The sequence below is a fragment of the Anguilla rostrata genome, chromosome 9 (assembly GCF_018555375.3).
Source record: "Anguilla rostrata isolate EN2019 chromosome 9, ASM1855537v3, whole genome shotgun sequence".
Classification (NCBI taxonomy): domain Eukaryota; kingdom Metazoa; phylum Chordata; class Actinopteri; order Anguilliformes; family Anguillidae; genus Anguilla; species Anguilla rostrata.
The window spans coordinates 24,727,435-24,746,022 of record NC_057941.1 but is presented as its reverse complement, the minus strand read 5'-3'; the positions used below and the strand labels follow the sequence as shown (position 1 = coordinate 24,746,022).

General features: G+C 41.2%; 1 protein-coding gene across 5 annotated transcripts; it reads right to left on the bottom strand.

Moving 5' to 3' along the window:
• Positions 1-180: 180 nt before the first annotated feature.
• Positions 181-15,082, bottom strand: kcnj15 (potassium inwardly rectifying channel subfamily J member 15). 5 transcript variants are annotated; one of them, XM_064351239.1, is made up of 2 exons: positions 14,526-15,082; positions 181-1,774 (listed from the first exon to the last, which is right to left on the bottom strand). In XM_064351239.1, the coding sequence occupies exons 1-2, from the start codon at positions 14,773-14,775 to the stop codon at positions 669-671; spliced, it is 1,356 nt and encodes a 451-aa protein (XP_064207309.1). In that variant the 5' UTR covers positions 14,776-15,082; the 3' UTR covers positions 181-668. The 5 variants fall into 5 exon arrangements, with proteins under 5 accessions (XP_064207309.1, XP_064207310.1, XP_064207313.1 ...); XM_064351240.1 differs by having other exon boundaries at positions 181-1,771; XM_064351243.1 differs by lacking the exon at positions 14,526-15,082 and adding an exon at positions 2,891-3,448 and having other exon boundaries at positions 181-1,771.
• Positions 15,083-18,588: the final 3,506 nt, after the last annotated feature.

The window sequence follows — 18,588 nt, the reverse complement described above, 5'->3', positions numbered from 1 at the left end:
GTTGTCCCCACACACTGTGCATTGTTGTTGCATGAGTGTGTTTGTGTGTGTGTGTTTGTGTGCGTGCGTGCATGCGAGTAAAACTAGCTGATAGGCTAGATGGGCACCCTAAGGTCTATGTTTCCACAACAAACAATCCCTCGTACAAAGGAAGGATAGAGATTTACACCAAAGACAATAGAATATCTATCCATTTTATTATATAGTTTCCTGGTTATTTTGCATCTGAAACATACTTCAAAAAGCTCAATATACATTTAAGAAAAATACTGCTAATATTTATTTTTGCCATTATCACATTATCATATGCTGAGCTCTTAAACACAGGTGTAAGAATCAAACAGGCTCATTTCTTAAAGCAAAAATGAGTTCCAAATACATTTTAATTGTTTTCCCAAGAATAAACATTTGGAAATACACAGTACACCAATTCCTTACAGTACTCTACTCAACTGTCATTTCCTTCAGTATTTACCTATATGAAAACACCATCCTCCAAATTTATGTAATGCATTATGTTTGGCATATTTTCTATTTGTTGGCATGCACTTACATGTCACTCCCCTTACACTGTCATTGCTATTATTATTATTTTATTATTGCATTATTTCTATGATCTTCTGAAACAAATGGTGCCACAGTCATGCACAATGTGACCATCTCTGTTTTTAGTCACTTTGTTCCTTTCGGTACTCCTCCTCGAGTCTAAGTTTCTCAGGGTTGTGGGTGAACAGGGCGAGGTCAGGACTGGGCCTCACTTTGTCGAAGTAGTTGAAGTCGGCCATGTACCTCCCGCCAGGGGAGGTGAAGAGCACGGGCTTGAACTCGTAGCCCCACATGATCTCCTGGGGGACGTATGACGTGCGGCTCTGGCAGGTGGCGGCCGTAGACTCCATGGTGGCGTTGAGGGTCACCACCAGCTCAAAGTCCCTGGTGCGCAAGTTCTCAGCCGTGAGTCCCCACAGCGGGCTGGCCTCGTCAATGACATGGTAGAAGGCCAGCGGCAGGATGAGGAAGGGGCAGTCGCTGCGGGAGTCCAACCGAAAGTCCACCCCCGTCTGGGTGATGAGGGTCTTCTCACCCTCCATGGTCTCGTGGGGGAAGAGCAGCTTGCCCGTCAGCTGGCACTGGATCAGCAGGCTCTTCCTCATGTTGGCAACCCGAACTATAAGGCAAAGCTTTCCGTCCTTCCTGCAGATCACCGCAGAGTGACTAAACTTGATGGTCTCCGCCCTTTTCTTGGGGCGGGCTAGCTTGGCCAGGAAGGCCCCAGTGACGAAGATCTCGGCCAGGCCAGTGATGACCAGCTGGGCGACCAGCGTGAAGATGGCAATGGGGCACTCCTCAGAGATGTAGCGGAAGCCGTAGCCGATGGTGGTCTGGGATTCCAGGGAGAAGAGGAAAGCTCCGGTCAGTGTCTCCACGTTCATCACGCAGGGCGTGTGGTTGAGCGACCGCTCGGCTTCGAGGTCACCGTTCCCCATGCTGATGAAGAAGAAGACGACGCCGAAGATGAACCATGTCATGACGAAGGTGGAAGAGAAAAGTGTCAGTTTGTAGCGCCACTTCATGTCCACCACGGTGGTCCAGATGTCGTGGAGGTAAAGTTTGACCATGCCCTCCACGTTGTCGATCCTCACCTTGTTATGGCCGTCTTTGGACACGACCCTCCGATGCGTGTGCGGGTCAGCGGCCGTCATTTTGTAGATTTGAGCGGTCTTAACCTCAGCCTTCTGACCCGTCTCCATTGCTCGCCAAATAGAAAAATCACCTGCTGAGAGACACAGTATCATAAGCATGTGGATAATTCAAAATATGAAAATAAAACAAATTTATGAACATACTGATTTATTTCATATAAAAACTTTATTTTAATTACTTTAATACACCATTTGCATATAATACATATATAATAATATGATATTAAATGTACATTGTATGTACAGTATGGTCATTTGTTTTCATTAGTAACAAGAACTATTCTCGGTGAGTCTTTGTGGCTTTAAGGCTATGAAAATGCACCTTCATGTTTTTATATCAACATTATATTTGACTCCTGCATAACATAACGTCATACAAAATTGATTTTTAATATTTACCAAAATGAATTTACCACAGTTTGCTGGACAGGCATAATGTGATTATGAACATGATGAGAATGGAAAAGTAGGGTTTCAAACATAAAGTTAATAATGAATAAATAGAGTGACATCATACATTTTGGTCACTGATCATAAAAGAATATGACAATTCCACACTAGTTTGTTCAATTCAAATTTTCTAAATGTAAAATTTCAATAAGTGAATGTTTTTTTTTCTGCAAACGTGATTATTTGGTTAACAAATGAGTAGCCTTTCTATGCCAGTTGTCACCACCACTAATTCTGTAACAAATACATACAATTCCATTGTGGAAGACATAATATTCAGGTATGAATAAAAGTAATAAGTCTCACCAGCCATCAATCAGTGAATCAATGTAAAATCTTGTAAATGAATGGCATCAATTGGCTATGTAAACTAGAATCGTCGTGTTTGTATTATCTAGAAATATATTTAGAAAATGTTCCATGTGTTATTTTATTAATTTAATTCCATTATGGTAAATTCTAATATACTCAGTTTAATGCCATCATCAGTCCACCACAAAATGCAAGTTTAAAGTTTTCCATTGCTTATGTAATATCGAGACTCTATGCTCAAGGAAATTCTTTTCCTTATTGCTCCTTCTTGGTTAATAAGCACTCATGAATAGTTGTAAATTAACCACAGAGTCTTGCCCTTGCATTTTACATATTTGAAAGTTAGATCTATTTATTATAGTTTGATCTATATTGAGCTGTCACACTTCTGTCTTATGGTCAAGGTGCAGATGAAGGTCTGTACTTACTGTCTGCGTCTGCGTCTGGTTCCTCCTCTGGTTTGAAGCTTTCCTGGCCTTAGCTTGTTATCTGTAATGCGAAACTAGTGGGTTTTACCCCCTTGACGAATTGCACAATGCCCTTGGTCCTCTATTGTCCCTGTTTATGTGCACTGAACTTCGGCACAATGCTATTTAGGACAGTTAAGAAGCAAATGGTGAAGGGTGTAAACAGACATTATGAATGTACTTTACTCTACCTGCAAGTCAGGTTTTGATTTTGTGTGCCACACAAAACTCCACCTTCTTGACCTGTCTCCCTTTTTGAGTGTAATTTAAAAAGTCCACCTATTTTTTCCACCTCCAAATCCACCTCTCTTTTTATGAGGTTATCAGTATAAACACACCATGATTTACAGTCCCAATAGACAAGAGGTGCTTGCTCCAAGAAATTCTTGTTCTTGACCAGAGTTAGGAATGACACTGCTTACAGTAAACACACATTTCCACAGGAATTATTGCAGAAGAACAGGTATTTGGTGATGCAAGTGTTCCGGGGAGAGGCCAAACAGGAGCTTCTGTTCCCTGATTCTCATGTGAGCGTTACCCCCTGGAGACCGGAAGATTTTATCTCATAGTTATCATAATTGTGAGAAGAAAGAGCTGCAATATTAATCCATTTCAGGGAAAGCAGCCTTTTAGGCCAATTAAGTGCTGACCCGGAGTGGCACAAACACGTCTACTTCAGCATAGAATTTCCTGTTGCTATGACAGCGGTTTTCGTTATATTGTTCATTATGTCCAATGGAAGTCACACTGCTGTACCTCTCCTTGCTCTCATTAAGGGAAAAAAAACCCTGTAGATTGTCATTCATCATTTCTTCTGACAATGACATTATAAATCCATTAAACTTAACAATTGCTCCAATATTCCTGTATAATTATGGGAATAAAGTTAATGTCATGGTATATTCTTTCTGTTTGAACAGACATAAAATTGAATCCTTCCAATTAGTTGTTGCAGCTGGCAGAAATATGTTGGAAATAATTGATGCTTAAAACATTTCCAAAAACTGATGCTTATGCAGAACTATTTAATATTTACTTTTCCATTGAGGTTTCATCTAAAATAATTACTTGTGGGAGGAAAGAATGTTGAATTTCATAATATGAAATGACAAACTGCTTCCTCTCTTAGTTTTGGACAAAGGGTGTCTTTGATCGTCTGAATTTATTGCTCATCTAGTGAACATAACGTACCTTAAGCTCCGCAGGAATCCTACACAAAATGTATTCTTGACTTTAGTTATGAATTATTTCCCAGTTCCCTCCTGTGACAGCACATTCCTGTATTCCCACTACACAGAGCTGGAGTTGCCAGTTTCAGAATGTCCAGTGGAACTGTGGGATTGGGTGAAACTTTTGCTAGTTACACCTTTTCCCTGACAAATGTTAAATACTGGAACACCACAGAGAAAAGTAAAAGCGTCACTCCCCTTAAGTCTTATGGGGTATATTTTCAGGTTGCTAGCAACATCCCATTGTGAACTTTGGACAGAAACAATACAAGGCACAGTATATGACCTCTACATGTCATTGCTGTGTGATCAATTCAGTCCATTTTCATTAACAAATATGATAAATGGGGAAAATTGCTTCACAAAACATAAATGCACTGTGGTTTGAGTCATACTGAACACATGTGTATATCAAAATGGACACAATTTTGGACACAACTCAGTCTTCTAAACCCAGTGTATGTGACAAATGGAAAATTCCAGGTCATTGACCTGACCCGTCCTAACGCACATTTTTACATTGTATTATTTGCCTGAGTTCAGAATTTAGAAAACGTAGGTTTGTTATTAATCTGGGGTGTACCAACTAGATAGGCAAACTGTTGCATTCTTTTAGTAACTACATTAAATCTATCTTCTTCTTTTTTGTTATGAAGGCTTGTTCACCTCTTGAACATAAATATCTCACAAGACATGTTTCAACCAGTTCCAGACTGACCTAAACAATGGGTGTAACATATTAAACATTGGCACCGCACAGCCTAATGGTTAAATTTAAATTTATTCTTGGACCTCATCATACCTCCTTTTTTTACTATGCGATTCAAACAACAAAATGTTCAGCGTTACATAAACTCTGGTAGAATTAATCTAATAGAGCCCATTTCAGCCAAACAAAATAGTCTATATCAGAGTTGATTTAACGCAATGCATGTTACTGGACTTTTTTGGAATCACAGGCATTTTGCATTTTTGTGAATTAAAAACAATTAGCTGCAATAGAAAGAACCACAAATATATTTGTTAGAATTCTGACATTTATTATATGTTAAAATATTGAAATACGGGGATAATTATATGTTGACACTGTTATATGTGCAGGACAGTGTGTTCAGACCAGCTGGTCATACCAGTTGTGTACACAGACAGCCTGCTAAACCAGCACCGCTTTCTAGATAAAGAGGTCAGAGACTTTCTGCATAGACCAGAAATCCAAACGTCTCCAGGCTGCCTTCATTCACTGTAAAGCACACTGAGATCATGAAATTAAAAGTGCTATACATGCTATCTGGTTTAAAATTATAAGTATGATGATGACAATTTGTCTTCTTAATAATAATAATAATAATAATAATAATAATAATCATCAGCTGCTTCTGCATAATCATTATTATTTATTATTAGCACTATCATAATTTATGTAGTGTTACAAAAGTGCACAATGCACAAAAGCACAAATTAATAAAGACATTTATAAAACAATGTCTCACCCAGTTGAACTCTATGCCTTGTAAATTCATACTATTAAAGTTAAGCAGATGACAGTTTTACAGACCATTTTCCAGGATAAGAAAGTCACAAAATATAAGGTCATATTGTGAACATTGCACATTAGCATTATGCACTGGGTGGAGAGGTAGAACGGTGTGGGCCTGTGAGAACAATTCACTTCACAGACCCCTGAGACTGGGGCTGGTCACAGCAGAGATATTGACAGATAAGGATATAAAGGCAGGGTAAGGCTCATGTGTCTCAGGCGTAGAAATCTTTGCCATTGCCACAGTGACTGGGAATCCATGCTGCTGCAGCTCCGGAACAGTTTGTGTTTATCGGCTGATGATGTCACTGAGGTATCTGGGGTGCAGAAACACCCTGCTGAGGTGTCAAATGAAAATTTAAATGGAGTATCCTGGACTGATCTGACTAATGAATAGAAATGGCATTTGTTCTATAGGGGCATGACTCCCATCAGTTTCTACACTGTGTATGAAAAAATATTCCTGGACGAAATTACAGTGTAGAGCTTTTTTGCATGTCTACAGCATTTTAGGGTCATTACATGAGCTGTGTCTTCAGTTTAACAAGTGCACCAGGCATGCTCTATAAATGCAGGTGCATGTCAGAGTATATATATTTATTAAGAGCAGGAGATTTAGAATTTGTCCTCTGGCAGAAGATGTCATTAATGCAGAAGGATGAATGTGGGTCTCTGTTAAACCATTGGCCCAGGAGCCATGTTAAATAGTTACTTTCTAACCGCAAAAACCCTGGGATAAAAACAAGGTTACTGAAAGAGCAGAATTACAGCACTGCCACGCAAATCTGGGAGGATCTGAAGATCTCAAGCCAGAGGCGATCCTAGAGACCCCATGGGGCCCTTCCAACCGACTTTTATTGTCATCATGCTCAGCCCTCAGGGGCCCCCCAATGCTCACGTCCCCAGGCAATTGCCTGCCTTGTCTGTTCGTAAGATTCACCTCTGCCTCAACCCCATTGGTTTATTTCCTCCTGGACTCCGAACCTGTGGATTTCCTCCCTTGTGCAGTTTGTGGGCAAGCCGAGACAGCTCCTGCCCCAACACAATTTATTGGTCATTTTCTTTCAGTAACTGGCTGAGGAGATACTGCTAATAGATTTTTCCAAAAGATATCTGAAAATCTGCAGTTAAACCATGAGCATTGTTGGTAATTTACAAGACCAAACATAGAGAAACTAAAATCATTTTTCTTGTTTGCTTTTTTGAGACTTATTAAAATGTAATGATGTAAAAATCTTCAGTAGATGCAAGACCTGTGGCTAGGTTCAGCCTGTTATACAGTATGTCAATGCATGATCAGAGACCCACACTGCAGCAGTGTCAAAATAAATTGCTTTATTTTCCCTAGCAGTTGAATAACACTGTGTTGAGCCCTTGCGCACCAGACATCTCCCTCTCACCGCCAACATGCCGTATGGATTTTGGTCAGGTGAGAAGCATTCATGGGCTGAACCAAATCCATTGTAAAACTGCAGAATCAGAACATGCCAAGATATTACATTCCCTAGCACAGCACAATATCGTACAGCAGCCAAACGTTAAACTGGTTCCGCCTTTAAGATTACTCAGAGAACTACTAAAGGGTTAACAATCTTTATTAGCAAAGTAATCTTTTTATTTGTGTCCTAACTTAGTATAAGTTAGGACACATGCTGTGATGAAACTGTGTGAGAGTGCTATCTCTCCCCTTCGCCACGACTAAAAGTTCTCTCCCATTTAATTTGGATCCATTCAATTAAGTTCAGTGTTGGGTTATTGGCAGGAAAAACCGAGGCTGTTCTGGCCAAACTGGGTGCAGATATGCTTGACTATTTGGGGATTGAGATGCTACTCTGGGTGGGTGAGGACCTCTTTGTGATGGGAGGTCCACTGCTTCATTAAGAGAGTTGGATGGTCTGGAGGGAGGCTAGCTGAGCATGGGCCAGTATCAGGAATCGTCGCTCTTGCGTGTAACACTGTGGGTAGGAGCCCCGCCTTGGTGACTGATATCCAACACCACTGTGGTGTTTTTTTCTTTAAACACATGCTTCCCGTCAACACTGGAGGCAAGTGGGCAAGGCTGAAAAACCAGTGCCAATTCTTGGTGATTGACGTGGATATGGTTACATGTAGGCTTCCACGTTCTGTACACACCTAGGCCTTTGGCATCAATTGTTATGACTTTCCCATTCAAAATGGGTCCCATGAGGACTAATGGCATTAAATGGGCTGAACTTAGCTGCCAGTTTATTGCTGTCCTGCATTGTGATAACCAAGAAGTGCTTGACTGCCTGCATCCATTTGTGGAGCTTTCCAAGTCAAGCAGCAGCTTTACCAGCTTCTGTTCACCCTCTCCCACACCCTTGCCATGCCCCTTCCCTCCTGAAAAAAAGGTTCTAATACCTACAAGGATCTCCTGATATGGATGTAAATGCTCTCAAATTATAGCTGACAGTCTGCAATTTAACCTCATATTCATTGTTCATTCAGATCAAATAAAGGTGTGCTGAAGTACAGAGCCAAAACAACAAAATGGTGTCACTGTCCCAGTACTTTCACATTTTACTGTAAGTATAATGTTATATATACCTTACTTGTTTTAAGTCTAATCATGTATATGTATGCAAAGAATATTTTTGGCTTTTACACATTTCATTAGCAAGCAAAGTATATTTTTCTTTTGAACATATCAAAGTTTATTCATTCTTATTGATTGCGGTAGGTTGCTAGTGTACGTATGTAAAGGCATATGAATTATAACCTGTTTCAGACAGTGACATCATCATGGACAACTTGCTAACATTCACAGTGGCCTCCTTATGTTCAGTGATACAGATTCAGACATGAATACTTGCTTAAATTATCAATACTCAGAGACAGTAGCAAGAGAACATAATTTTTTATTCATCATTGAGAGTGAATACTTCGGTATTGTATTATTTACATCTAGCCTCAGTTCTGTTATTATAGTAGTATAGTATTTCTGACAGTGTCATTGTATTCTGATGCCCTAGAGAGGTCTAATGTTGTGTCTTATCTGCAGGCCCAATGAATGTGTAGCACAAGCACACTGGTCTCCAGGGAGATAAGCTTTCTGGAACATTTCAGCAGTGTGTTCACACTGTTTGAAAGTGAGGTCTTGTCAGACAGGCCGGAGAGGGAAGGCAGGCTCACACGACCTGCTGTAACTGGGTCAATAATGTCACACAGCGCAGAATCATTATGTGGCCCAGGTTGACCAGGAAGGACGGCAGCTCAGTGGGTAGAGAGCGGAGGGGGGTAGGGGGGTGGGGGGGTGGGGGGGAGGGGCGGTGCTAGAAGCATGGACACCTGTCATGGTAAGAACAGGAGTACAGGAGGCTGCTGGCTTTATCTTGAACTTCTGGAGTGACTCATACATAAGTCACTAAAAACTATGGCCATACAGATTGACAGAAAAGGGCCCACAGACACTTATAACTTGCTGAATAAATTTGCTCAGCTAACATGCCATCAGCGAAGGAAAGTGATGTTAGTAACTTGTGAAGCACAGCACACATTCCTGAAGTTGACAAGCACGTTTTGGAATGATGTACTATGTCCTGTCAATTTGTACTGAAAAACGATACTTTATTTGCAAAGCTAAATAACAGAATACATTAAAGGCTACCAGATACCTAGACATAGGTAAAAAAAGAGTCTGAGCATAAGAGGAAGGGCTGGCCCCCTGGTGAATTGGATAGACAGTGTTCTAGCCTGCCCATGCATGGGACACTGGGGATAAGGCCCTTTGCGATTACTGAGCTCACCAGGGCTCTTTTTCCTTAATGATGTTCCAAACGGTTGATTTTGGTAAGCCTAAGTTTTGGTTTATTTTTCATATTTCTCAGCCTCGTGATGGCTTCCTTGGCTTCACAGCTCTGGTCCTTATGCTGACAAATGCCAATAACAGAATTCAAAGGCAATCAAATGTCTAGAATCAAGACCAGACACTGAAAGCTGTCTTGTACTCGCAGTAAAAAAGCAATTGAACATACCTGATTAATTAGAAGCAACTGTGGAGCCATTTGTCCCAAACATTAAAAAGCTGGGAATCTGCACTTTAATCGCATATGAATTGTTTGATCACAAATCTAAAATTATGGAGTACAGTGCTATATCAGGAAAAAGAATATGGCTTTGTCCCAAACATTATGGGGCTCACCGTACATACTGTATATATACATAATGTTCTTTCTGAGAGCTTATGCCATATGCATATATTAAAACAAGGACCACTCTCGCAATTATTAAAAGAGCCTGCAGCTTCTCTAAAGCTAAATGAGCCATTGTCACACAGCATATATAATTAAATTCCTTGCCTTATTAGCTACAGAATGTCAGTTTGGCAAATGAAATAAGTATGATTTGGATTATGTCGTACCTGAGAGGCTTGTTCGAAGGGAAAGAGTGAATATGGGGAAGTCAATGAAGGCAAAAGGTTCTGATCCATGCATTTGTCCAGGAAATGCTGTGTTGGATGTTTGTGGAAAAAAAAATGTGTGAAGAAATTTTGGCCCGATGAATTGTGTCACAGTGTTCTAGAAAAAAAAAATTGAGTGGGTCTCAGTTATTTATTTCCACCGGCAAAATAATATGCATTAGCATACAGTGCCGAGCCAGAAATGTGTGGGCTTTTTTTCCATGTAACACTGATCAACAAATTAAGTGCTGATGCAAGGGAATTGTATCCTTTCAGGCAGTACCTATAAATATTACCTGATAAATATGCTATGGGTGTGTCAAAAGTTAATTAAATATGAGCATCTAAATCAGTTTTGAGGTTCATTTTTTGTGCCTGCAATACTGTTCATTCACTGGTGGTGGCAGTAGATATATTCTGAGCCTCTAAAGCTATAAGCTGTTGTAAGATGAAAAATGCACTTGTTTCCACGTACCCTTCTTGCAATGTATTTTTCAGCTATTTCACAGTTAAATAAAATGTCATACGATCCAAAAATCAAACATTATCTTGATGGGTCATGATTCAGTAAAAAGAGAAAACATTTTCTTTTGCTTTTCAGGAGTCCTCTTCTTTTAAGGAAATGAAAAAAAAACTTACAATTTTTTTGGAAGTTTTTTTATTACAGCATGAAAGTGAATCAGCATTTTACACTTTCTGAATTTTTTATTTTGCAATGATTGCAGATAATAGGCAGAAAAAAGAACAGAAACTTGAACATAATATACAAGTTCAAATGCTTTAAATGGATTGTGAGTGTAGATATATCTCAATGGAAATATCAGAATAGTAAGGGTGTGATTTATGGGGGGATGGGGGGGGGGGGGGGGTTACAACACCCACCCCCAAATATTTCAAAACAGGCCAACTGACCTACCAATATTTACTTAATAAATATGGGGATTTCACGCTGTTAGGAAAATGTTGCTAAAATGATTGCAATTTGCTGGCAAAAATTACCCAGCAAGTCAATGTAATTCATATAACAGCAAAGTTACTGTAGTTTTAATTACAATAGCTTTCACCATGCTGTACGATGAAATGTCAAGAAAAAGTACACTTTACACCTTAAATGTATAAAAAGTCATTTTAATTTTATTGAGCACATGTATATACACATCCGTCCATTATCTATATCCGCTTATCTTTGTCAGGGTCTTGAGGGGTACTGGAGTCTATCCCAGCATGCATTGGGTCAGAAAATACTCCCTGGACAGGTCGCCAACCTATAGCAGCACATACAATATATATATATATATATAACAGCAGGAATCTGGCAAAGCTTGAACTCTGGTATCCAGGGGGCGATTAATTCACCTTTGATGGATTGGGCAGGCCACTATGGTACACTACTCCCCACCTTCCACAGAGTCTGAGAATTAACATATAGCTCACTACTCATATAATTTATTTTATACAGTTCATCTTTTATCTTTGTGTGTGTATGTGTGTAAATGTCTTTCATAAGATCGACTTCCCTACCCCATCCCACTGCACCCTTACACTTCTCAATTGTTGTGGCATCTGTGGCGCTGGTGTTTGATCCAGGTCGATGTCTGTACCATGCATTTTGAACACTGAAGTTGTAGACAGAAGACAGAAGAAGGTTCCATGCTAGATGGAAAAGAGAGTCTTATATGGGAACGGATGTACTTCTGATTTAATATAGATTGCACAGGGAATATTCTCAAAGTCTGATAGTAGCAGGCTCCATATCAGTGTTAGGCAAAGTTCATTTCATTCAAATTCTATGTTATTATGCTAAGAAATTGATCATGTGGTGCAGAGACTTTTTCAGTATGATCCTTTGATCAGTACTAGTTTCCTATAGTGTTCTGTGGACTGTACCCTATATAAAATAGCCACTAGCTTTCAGGCGAGTACATCACAGCCCTACACACATTGCGGCTGCCATACTCCTTGTGTGGGTGTAGGTGTCAGAGTGCTGACTTGAGAGGCAAGAGAGAAAACAGGGTGAAAATTTGTTACAAAAAATAGAACATTTCTAGAACAATTTGCAGTTGAAGCCTCCTTTACTTCAAGCTCACAAGCCACCACAGGTGTTAGAAGGAATTGCGCCTCTGTACCTGCAAACAGGAAGGGCAGCACTTGGCCTGATTTCATGGCTGCCTTGTGACAGTTACAGGAGTCTCAGTCTATGCGTCACTCCTGCGCTCAGGCCACTGTGTTTCTATTTCAGGCATGGCTTGTCTGTTATAAAAAGACCTACAACATGGCGCTGGTAGTGATAAAGAATGTGGTATCATGACGTCAAATATGGGAGGAGCAACAATGAGCTGTCAATCACCAACTTATTTGAACCAATCAACAGGTTTATATTACTTGAAAACCTGTGAGGAACCACCTGCTATAAGCCTTGCCAGTTGCATGAAGCCCAGTGCCAGTCATTTGTATTGATAAACAGTTATCTCCCACAATGCACAACATTCACTGAGGTGCATTCAGGAGTGTCACCACGGTGGCAAACATTAGCGACAAAACAAAATGTTTTTTCTCAGACAATTCCTGCAGTCAAACCTGGTTTAATTCATCAGGAGACAACTCTGTGGTACACCTGACCGCCAGATGGCCAGGGGATGATTATCCCAGCTTTCACTGTCCTTCTCAGGGGGCCTCGCTTTCTTCCAAAAGTCTTCATGAGGTCCCATCCCTCAGTGCATCTATTTTATTTCCATGACGATGTGAACACTTTATATCCTTGCACTTTCCTGCTGCCACGCCGTTTGCGGGGGGGTTAACGGCCCGTTAGAGGGACTGTCTGCTGGGACAGAGCGAGTAGTGGCTTGTCTCTCACCGGGCCCCTGCGGACCTGGTTGCGCGCAGACCTGGGCAAGCTCCGGCGGATGCCGTTTATTTTTGCACCGGTCCAATTGGCTCTGCCAACACTTCCGCGCTGAAGGACGACAGCCAGACGGAGTGCTCCGGCTTGCATCAATACCGCAACATAAAGGAAGCTTTCATCTCTAAAATTAGCAGCCTGCGTGTTCTGCAAGGTCAGAAACGGGATGATAATGCCTTGAAAAGATAACTCAAAGCCCACTGAGTTGCGTTCTGTATCCCGTTGTTCATCCAATGCCCTTGAGATGTCATTTAGTTACAGTGAGCCATCTGCCACCTTGTCGGCATACATTACATTACAATTATTTTGTTTACATTAAAGTAATTTTTTCTAGCTTTTTGAAAGGCACATTTGTTACACGCACCTTGCATTTGGCACTTCCTTCTGAAAGCAGAGAAATCACGAGAAGGGGAACAGAAACTTCTGCAGCTCAGTTCTGAGGAACTATTGAACTCTTGCCAATTCTGTACTGCAAAATTTAAACAATGAAATTAAGTTGCTTTATCAGTGGTCATGGAGATATTTTAAGAGTTCTGTGGGATGGTGCAGGCAGACTACCTCCATGAAACTGGGTTCTGATCTCCAGAGGAAGTGCTTCAATCAACTTCCTGTCTGGCAGCTGCAGCATTGATGACATTTCACTCTTGCGCAGGTCTCCTGCTCGATAGTGTCACCAATACCTCTGAGCCTCTATTTTTGCCCGCCGTGCTCTAATTTCCTTCCTGCATGGCACAAGATGCCCATGTGCAGATGACAATATTTCCCTGAGCCTCTAATCCTCTGCCCTGCCCTGTGCAGGCTACAGGTGCTACCATACAGGTTGGGTTGGCGAGAATGCTAAGACCTGATAAGGTGAGTGGAGATTGGATGACACAGAGCACCTGCCCCATACAGTAGCTTAGCAATACTTAGGAATACTTTCCCCTACAAACTTAACAGTTTGATTCTAAGATACCATACAGGGCAAGTACTTGTCCATCCTCATCTTAAAGAAGGAATTATACTTTATAACACTTCTGCTTCTCATGACTGATATTGTCCTTCTAATGAATGTGTCAGCCTTCATTTTTCGATTAGTTATTTCATTATGTTAATATTTTACGGTGTTTTGTTGTTTTCCTTTACAAATGCAGGAAGTAGACCCAGGCAGTTTAGTGTCGAACTAGAGGATGCATATCATAGCGCGACTTCTGATGTGGGTGAACCTGCAGACAATAACATCAGGTTGGTCGTAGAAATTGTGTCGTATGACTACTAGGCAGCGAAACCGAAAATGTTTGAGGACGAAGGAGATTTTGTTATTGATCATGGGATTGTTGTGCCCTATCGATTCAAGCTGGAATACACAGAAGAAGAGCTGGCTAATTTGCAGGCTGATCGTGTGAGAGCGAGAGCGAGTCAGGAGCGGGCCGAGATTGAGGAACCACAGACTATTCAGGACAAACGGCAACTGGTGGTACACATCCTATGTATCATAGACAGACGCGTTAGCCAGCCCGCATAGTACCTACCTCGAGCGATTCGACCAACGGTGGGTACAGCTCCAGGCTTCAGACGGTCGCCTTGGTAGTCGGTGCCTTCAAAGTAGTCGCTGCATAACCTTAGTCCTCGTTTGGGAACTTCTTTGGCTGTTTCGTTGGGGTGTCTGATTACATCCAGCCATGTCTGGCACAAAGTTGCATCGTGTGGAAAACTAGGAAAATGTGCTTTCAAGGCAAGTTTAACGGGGGCATTATAACAACCAGGTACAATGCACCTCATTATTACACCAGTATCGCAGCAAACAAAAACTAGCAGACGTTAGTTTGTTCGATTTCAACTCTAAGTTAACAGAATGTTTTGCTTCGCTTCTTCTCAATTTTGCCAGGAAACAAAATCGAAGAAGAAGAAAAAACCGGAAACCGTACTACTATGTGGACTTGCGCTAAAAAAAATAGGTCTTTGTTTCTAACGTTAGACATTTAAAATGAAATAACTAATAGAAAAATGAAGGGCAACACATTCACTAGAAGGACAATACCAGTCATGAGAAGCAGAAGTGTTATAAAGTGTAATTCCCCTTTGAAGGCACTCTCAACTAGGGTTGGGCACTAATCCATGACCACTGAGCTCTATCTGCTCTCAGCATGACCATCAATGAGCTCAGGATTCTAGGTACAGATCACCCCGCCAGTCCTTCATGAAGGACCATGACACATTTGCCTGCCATCTTATCTGTTAACAAGGGGCAAAGCAGCAGTTTTACTGAAAGAGAGAAAGAAGTAGAGAGAGAGACACACATAGAGAATATGAGGAAGAGATAAAGAGAGAGAAGAAGAGGGAGAGGAAGAGCAAAAGAGAAAGGGAAAGACCTGTAAGTGCTTTATGTACAGGTGTGATAGAAAGCACATATGGACATCTATAAAGTAATTAAAGATTCAATTTTCCCCAAGACCCAATGAAAGCACTGCCCTTGAGGGAATATCACTCATGAAAATATGTGATCTTGGCGAGGGAAGTCATTAACAGCTTGATGACGCTGTCGCTGCCCCACAGTGGCTGCTTGCTGAAGAAGTTATTAAGGATCACAGAGTGCACAGAGGGGACTCATATTCAGCAGGGACAGAGCCAAACATTTCAGCGGGAGAGGCGGAAGCATTGCATTATGGGGCAGCTCGCCCCAAAGCCACATGGGGACTTCTGCGCTCACAATTTCGCTCCCACTGTAATCCAAAGGGCCGGGAAAATTTCCAGGAAATCTGCGAGGTGCCGTGGTGTCTGAGCATGCCCTCTCTCCACGCAGATCTGTTCCTTCTTCATTTCGGGGCAGGCAGTAGCACAGCCGGATCCCCAACTGGTGCCTCTGAGAGCTAGCAGCAAAGGCAGGCTCTGATTTAACTTGAACCTGAACCCAAATCGAAAGGCTCCAGTCCACCAGTGTCCAGATTCTGTCCTCATTTTGCTTCCCTAGTTTCATATTTAAGGGGAAATCTCTCCTTCCTTCCCTCCTTCCTTCCTTCCTTCATTTGTGTGCTGACTGTACAGTCATTTATAATTCATGTCTACAAGCTTTAGCCTGCATTGAGTCCCATCTGTTCCCAAGCACTGAGCTGAAGGCATGGCTTGTATCGTGCATATGCATGACTGTGCAGTGTGTCCTGTATAAACAAGGGCTCCTTAAAACACAGAGAATTTATGAACCCTTTTTTGGTGGCATTCGGCTGCTTTGTTGGTTTGAACAGGCATCGCAATGTACATTTTATCTCTGGGCCTCTGGATATTATATTTTTCATTTCACTTTGTTTGTCCATAGGTGAAGGCTTATTGTACATTCCTATCAGAAGTTCCAGGGCTCTCGGCAATAGGAGCAGTACTATCCTAGAACATTACAATATCTGCCATGCTAAGATAGCAGTTTGTATTCAAAAATGGACCAATTTATTTCTGTAGACACAGCCAGTAGGTCACATTGTGGCTATTTTCTGATGTATCACCATTTCGCTCAGACTGGCTATATACCGTAGTGAGAGAAGTGACTCAGGAGACTTATTTAAGAAACAGCAGTGACCTCTTTTCACAAAGTAAGAATAATTTCTTGAGCTAAAATCTGTTTGTCAATGTCTGTGCCAGGTTTATATTTGAGAAAGATTGGAGTGTTTGTTCATGATGCAGACTAAATATAGTTCAAGGTTTGATTGGAGAAAAAGAAGTAGAGAGGAAGCCAATGAGCAGAGAGGTGCCGGTCATGTGGTAGTGCCTAGGGGACTGTTCTTGTGGCTCAAAGGTTTGTTGATTTGAACCACTTACTTTTTTGTAATGTGCTTTGTGGCAAATGATTCTTTTATAAAGAGGTTACATTTTTAAATGGGTTAAATTATAGACTGATAGGTGAATCAGTTGGGGGTTCTAATTACAGAAAAGTGTGGACATCTGGATACTGAAGCTAAACCATTTGTGGACAGACAAGTTCAGTGGTAGACCAAATGTCAATGAGCCAAAATGGCAATGTGATAAAACAATTTTACAGATGAAATTATGATATAATGTAAACACCGGACAGGAATGCAAGTCTCAAGCAGTTGTAATAGCGTTATCCTCAGGATGCTAATCATCTCAAATATACCGCAAGTTAACAGAGTTCTTAGACAAAGTCGGTAAACTAATATAAATTAAATAATATTTAAATTCTATTGCTCTGGTCAGCATGTTATCAGTCAGTATTGCAATGATGGTTACATGTCAGGTTGCTAGGCAATTATACCTAGTCCTTGTTTACATTTTTAAACTAAAAGCATCTCATTTGATGGTAAAAATAAATCTTTGTCTTATTCACTGGCTAGCTGCATCTGTTATCTCTTGTACTCCCTAGTCTTTCCCACTCAAGGCCTGAAGGGGTGGAAGACGAGACACAGAAACAGCCTGGGCACAAAGGCCCCTTTAGTGAACAAATGAAGAGAACTGGAGGAAAAGCCAGAAACGAAAAGGCATTGCCATAAAATGGCAAAACAATCCAGTTGCTACAATAAAGATGAGGTGGCACTCAGGGGTAGCATATCAGTCATGTGAGTGATCAATGATTAAGAAATTAATATGTAATAGCAGGCATAGGTGTGTGTGAGTGTGTGTGTGTGTGTGTGTGTAGGTATGTCTGCTTGTGTGCATGTAAAGAAATGTGTGGAATATGCTGTTCACTGACCCCATCTCATTGCAATAAGCTGAAAGCAAACATCTGTATATATGGGTAGACAGAAGTTAGCACTCCTGTCATATGTAAAGTCACGTCTCTATACCAGCATACATAGCGCGTCCCCACAAGTAATGTTACACAATTGCACTAGGGCACCAGATTTATTACCAGAAGGTTTCCATTCTAAGGAACTTGTGTTCAACCTTTGAGTGAGGTTCTTAATCCGAACGTCTTCTGTAAGATACCCAGCAGCGTACTGTAAATGGGTGACTGTGCAAATGAGTTTGCCTGAATTCAGTAGTGAGCAGCCCTGGAGCTATCAGTCTCTGGATCAGCAAAGTTCATACCATTCAAAGCTGAGCCTCAGGTCTTAACCCTTTAATGAACTGCACCACCAGGCTGTATCATTTCTGATGGTTTTTATCGTGGTTTGCCGGTTAATCCGCAAGGCTAGTTTTGATTTAATTAGCTTTGACTGCAGCTCAGTGCTGTTAGACAGTAGCTTACCCGCCTTTCACCTGGCACAAATGAATACAATTTTAGCATAATTGGTCTCTTCAACACTATAGTTACCACGGCTGACCCTCTGTCCTCTACCTCACCTGCAGAGGTCAAATACTACGGGCACCTTTCAGGCTTGCTGGGAGAACGCTGTGCCTACGGAGGGCGGTTGAATCCTGTGTTTTCCCTCCGCTCACAGCCAGCCAGGTTTCCCCCCAGAACAACACCATCCAGATGTTGGGGGCTGGCAGGTTTCATATAAGAGTCATTAGCTGAAAGTCCAGTGTTTTTGTTTTCATTTTTTAATACAGTGCCCAGTACCCAAAGGTATGGCAATTGTGAAGGGAAATTTGTATTTGCTATATACTTAAGGCACTTGTATTTGAGATGACTATGAGAAAAAGTAC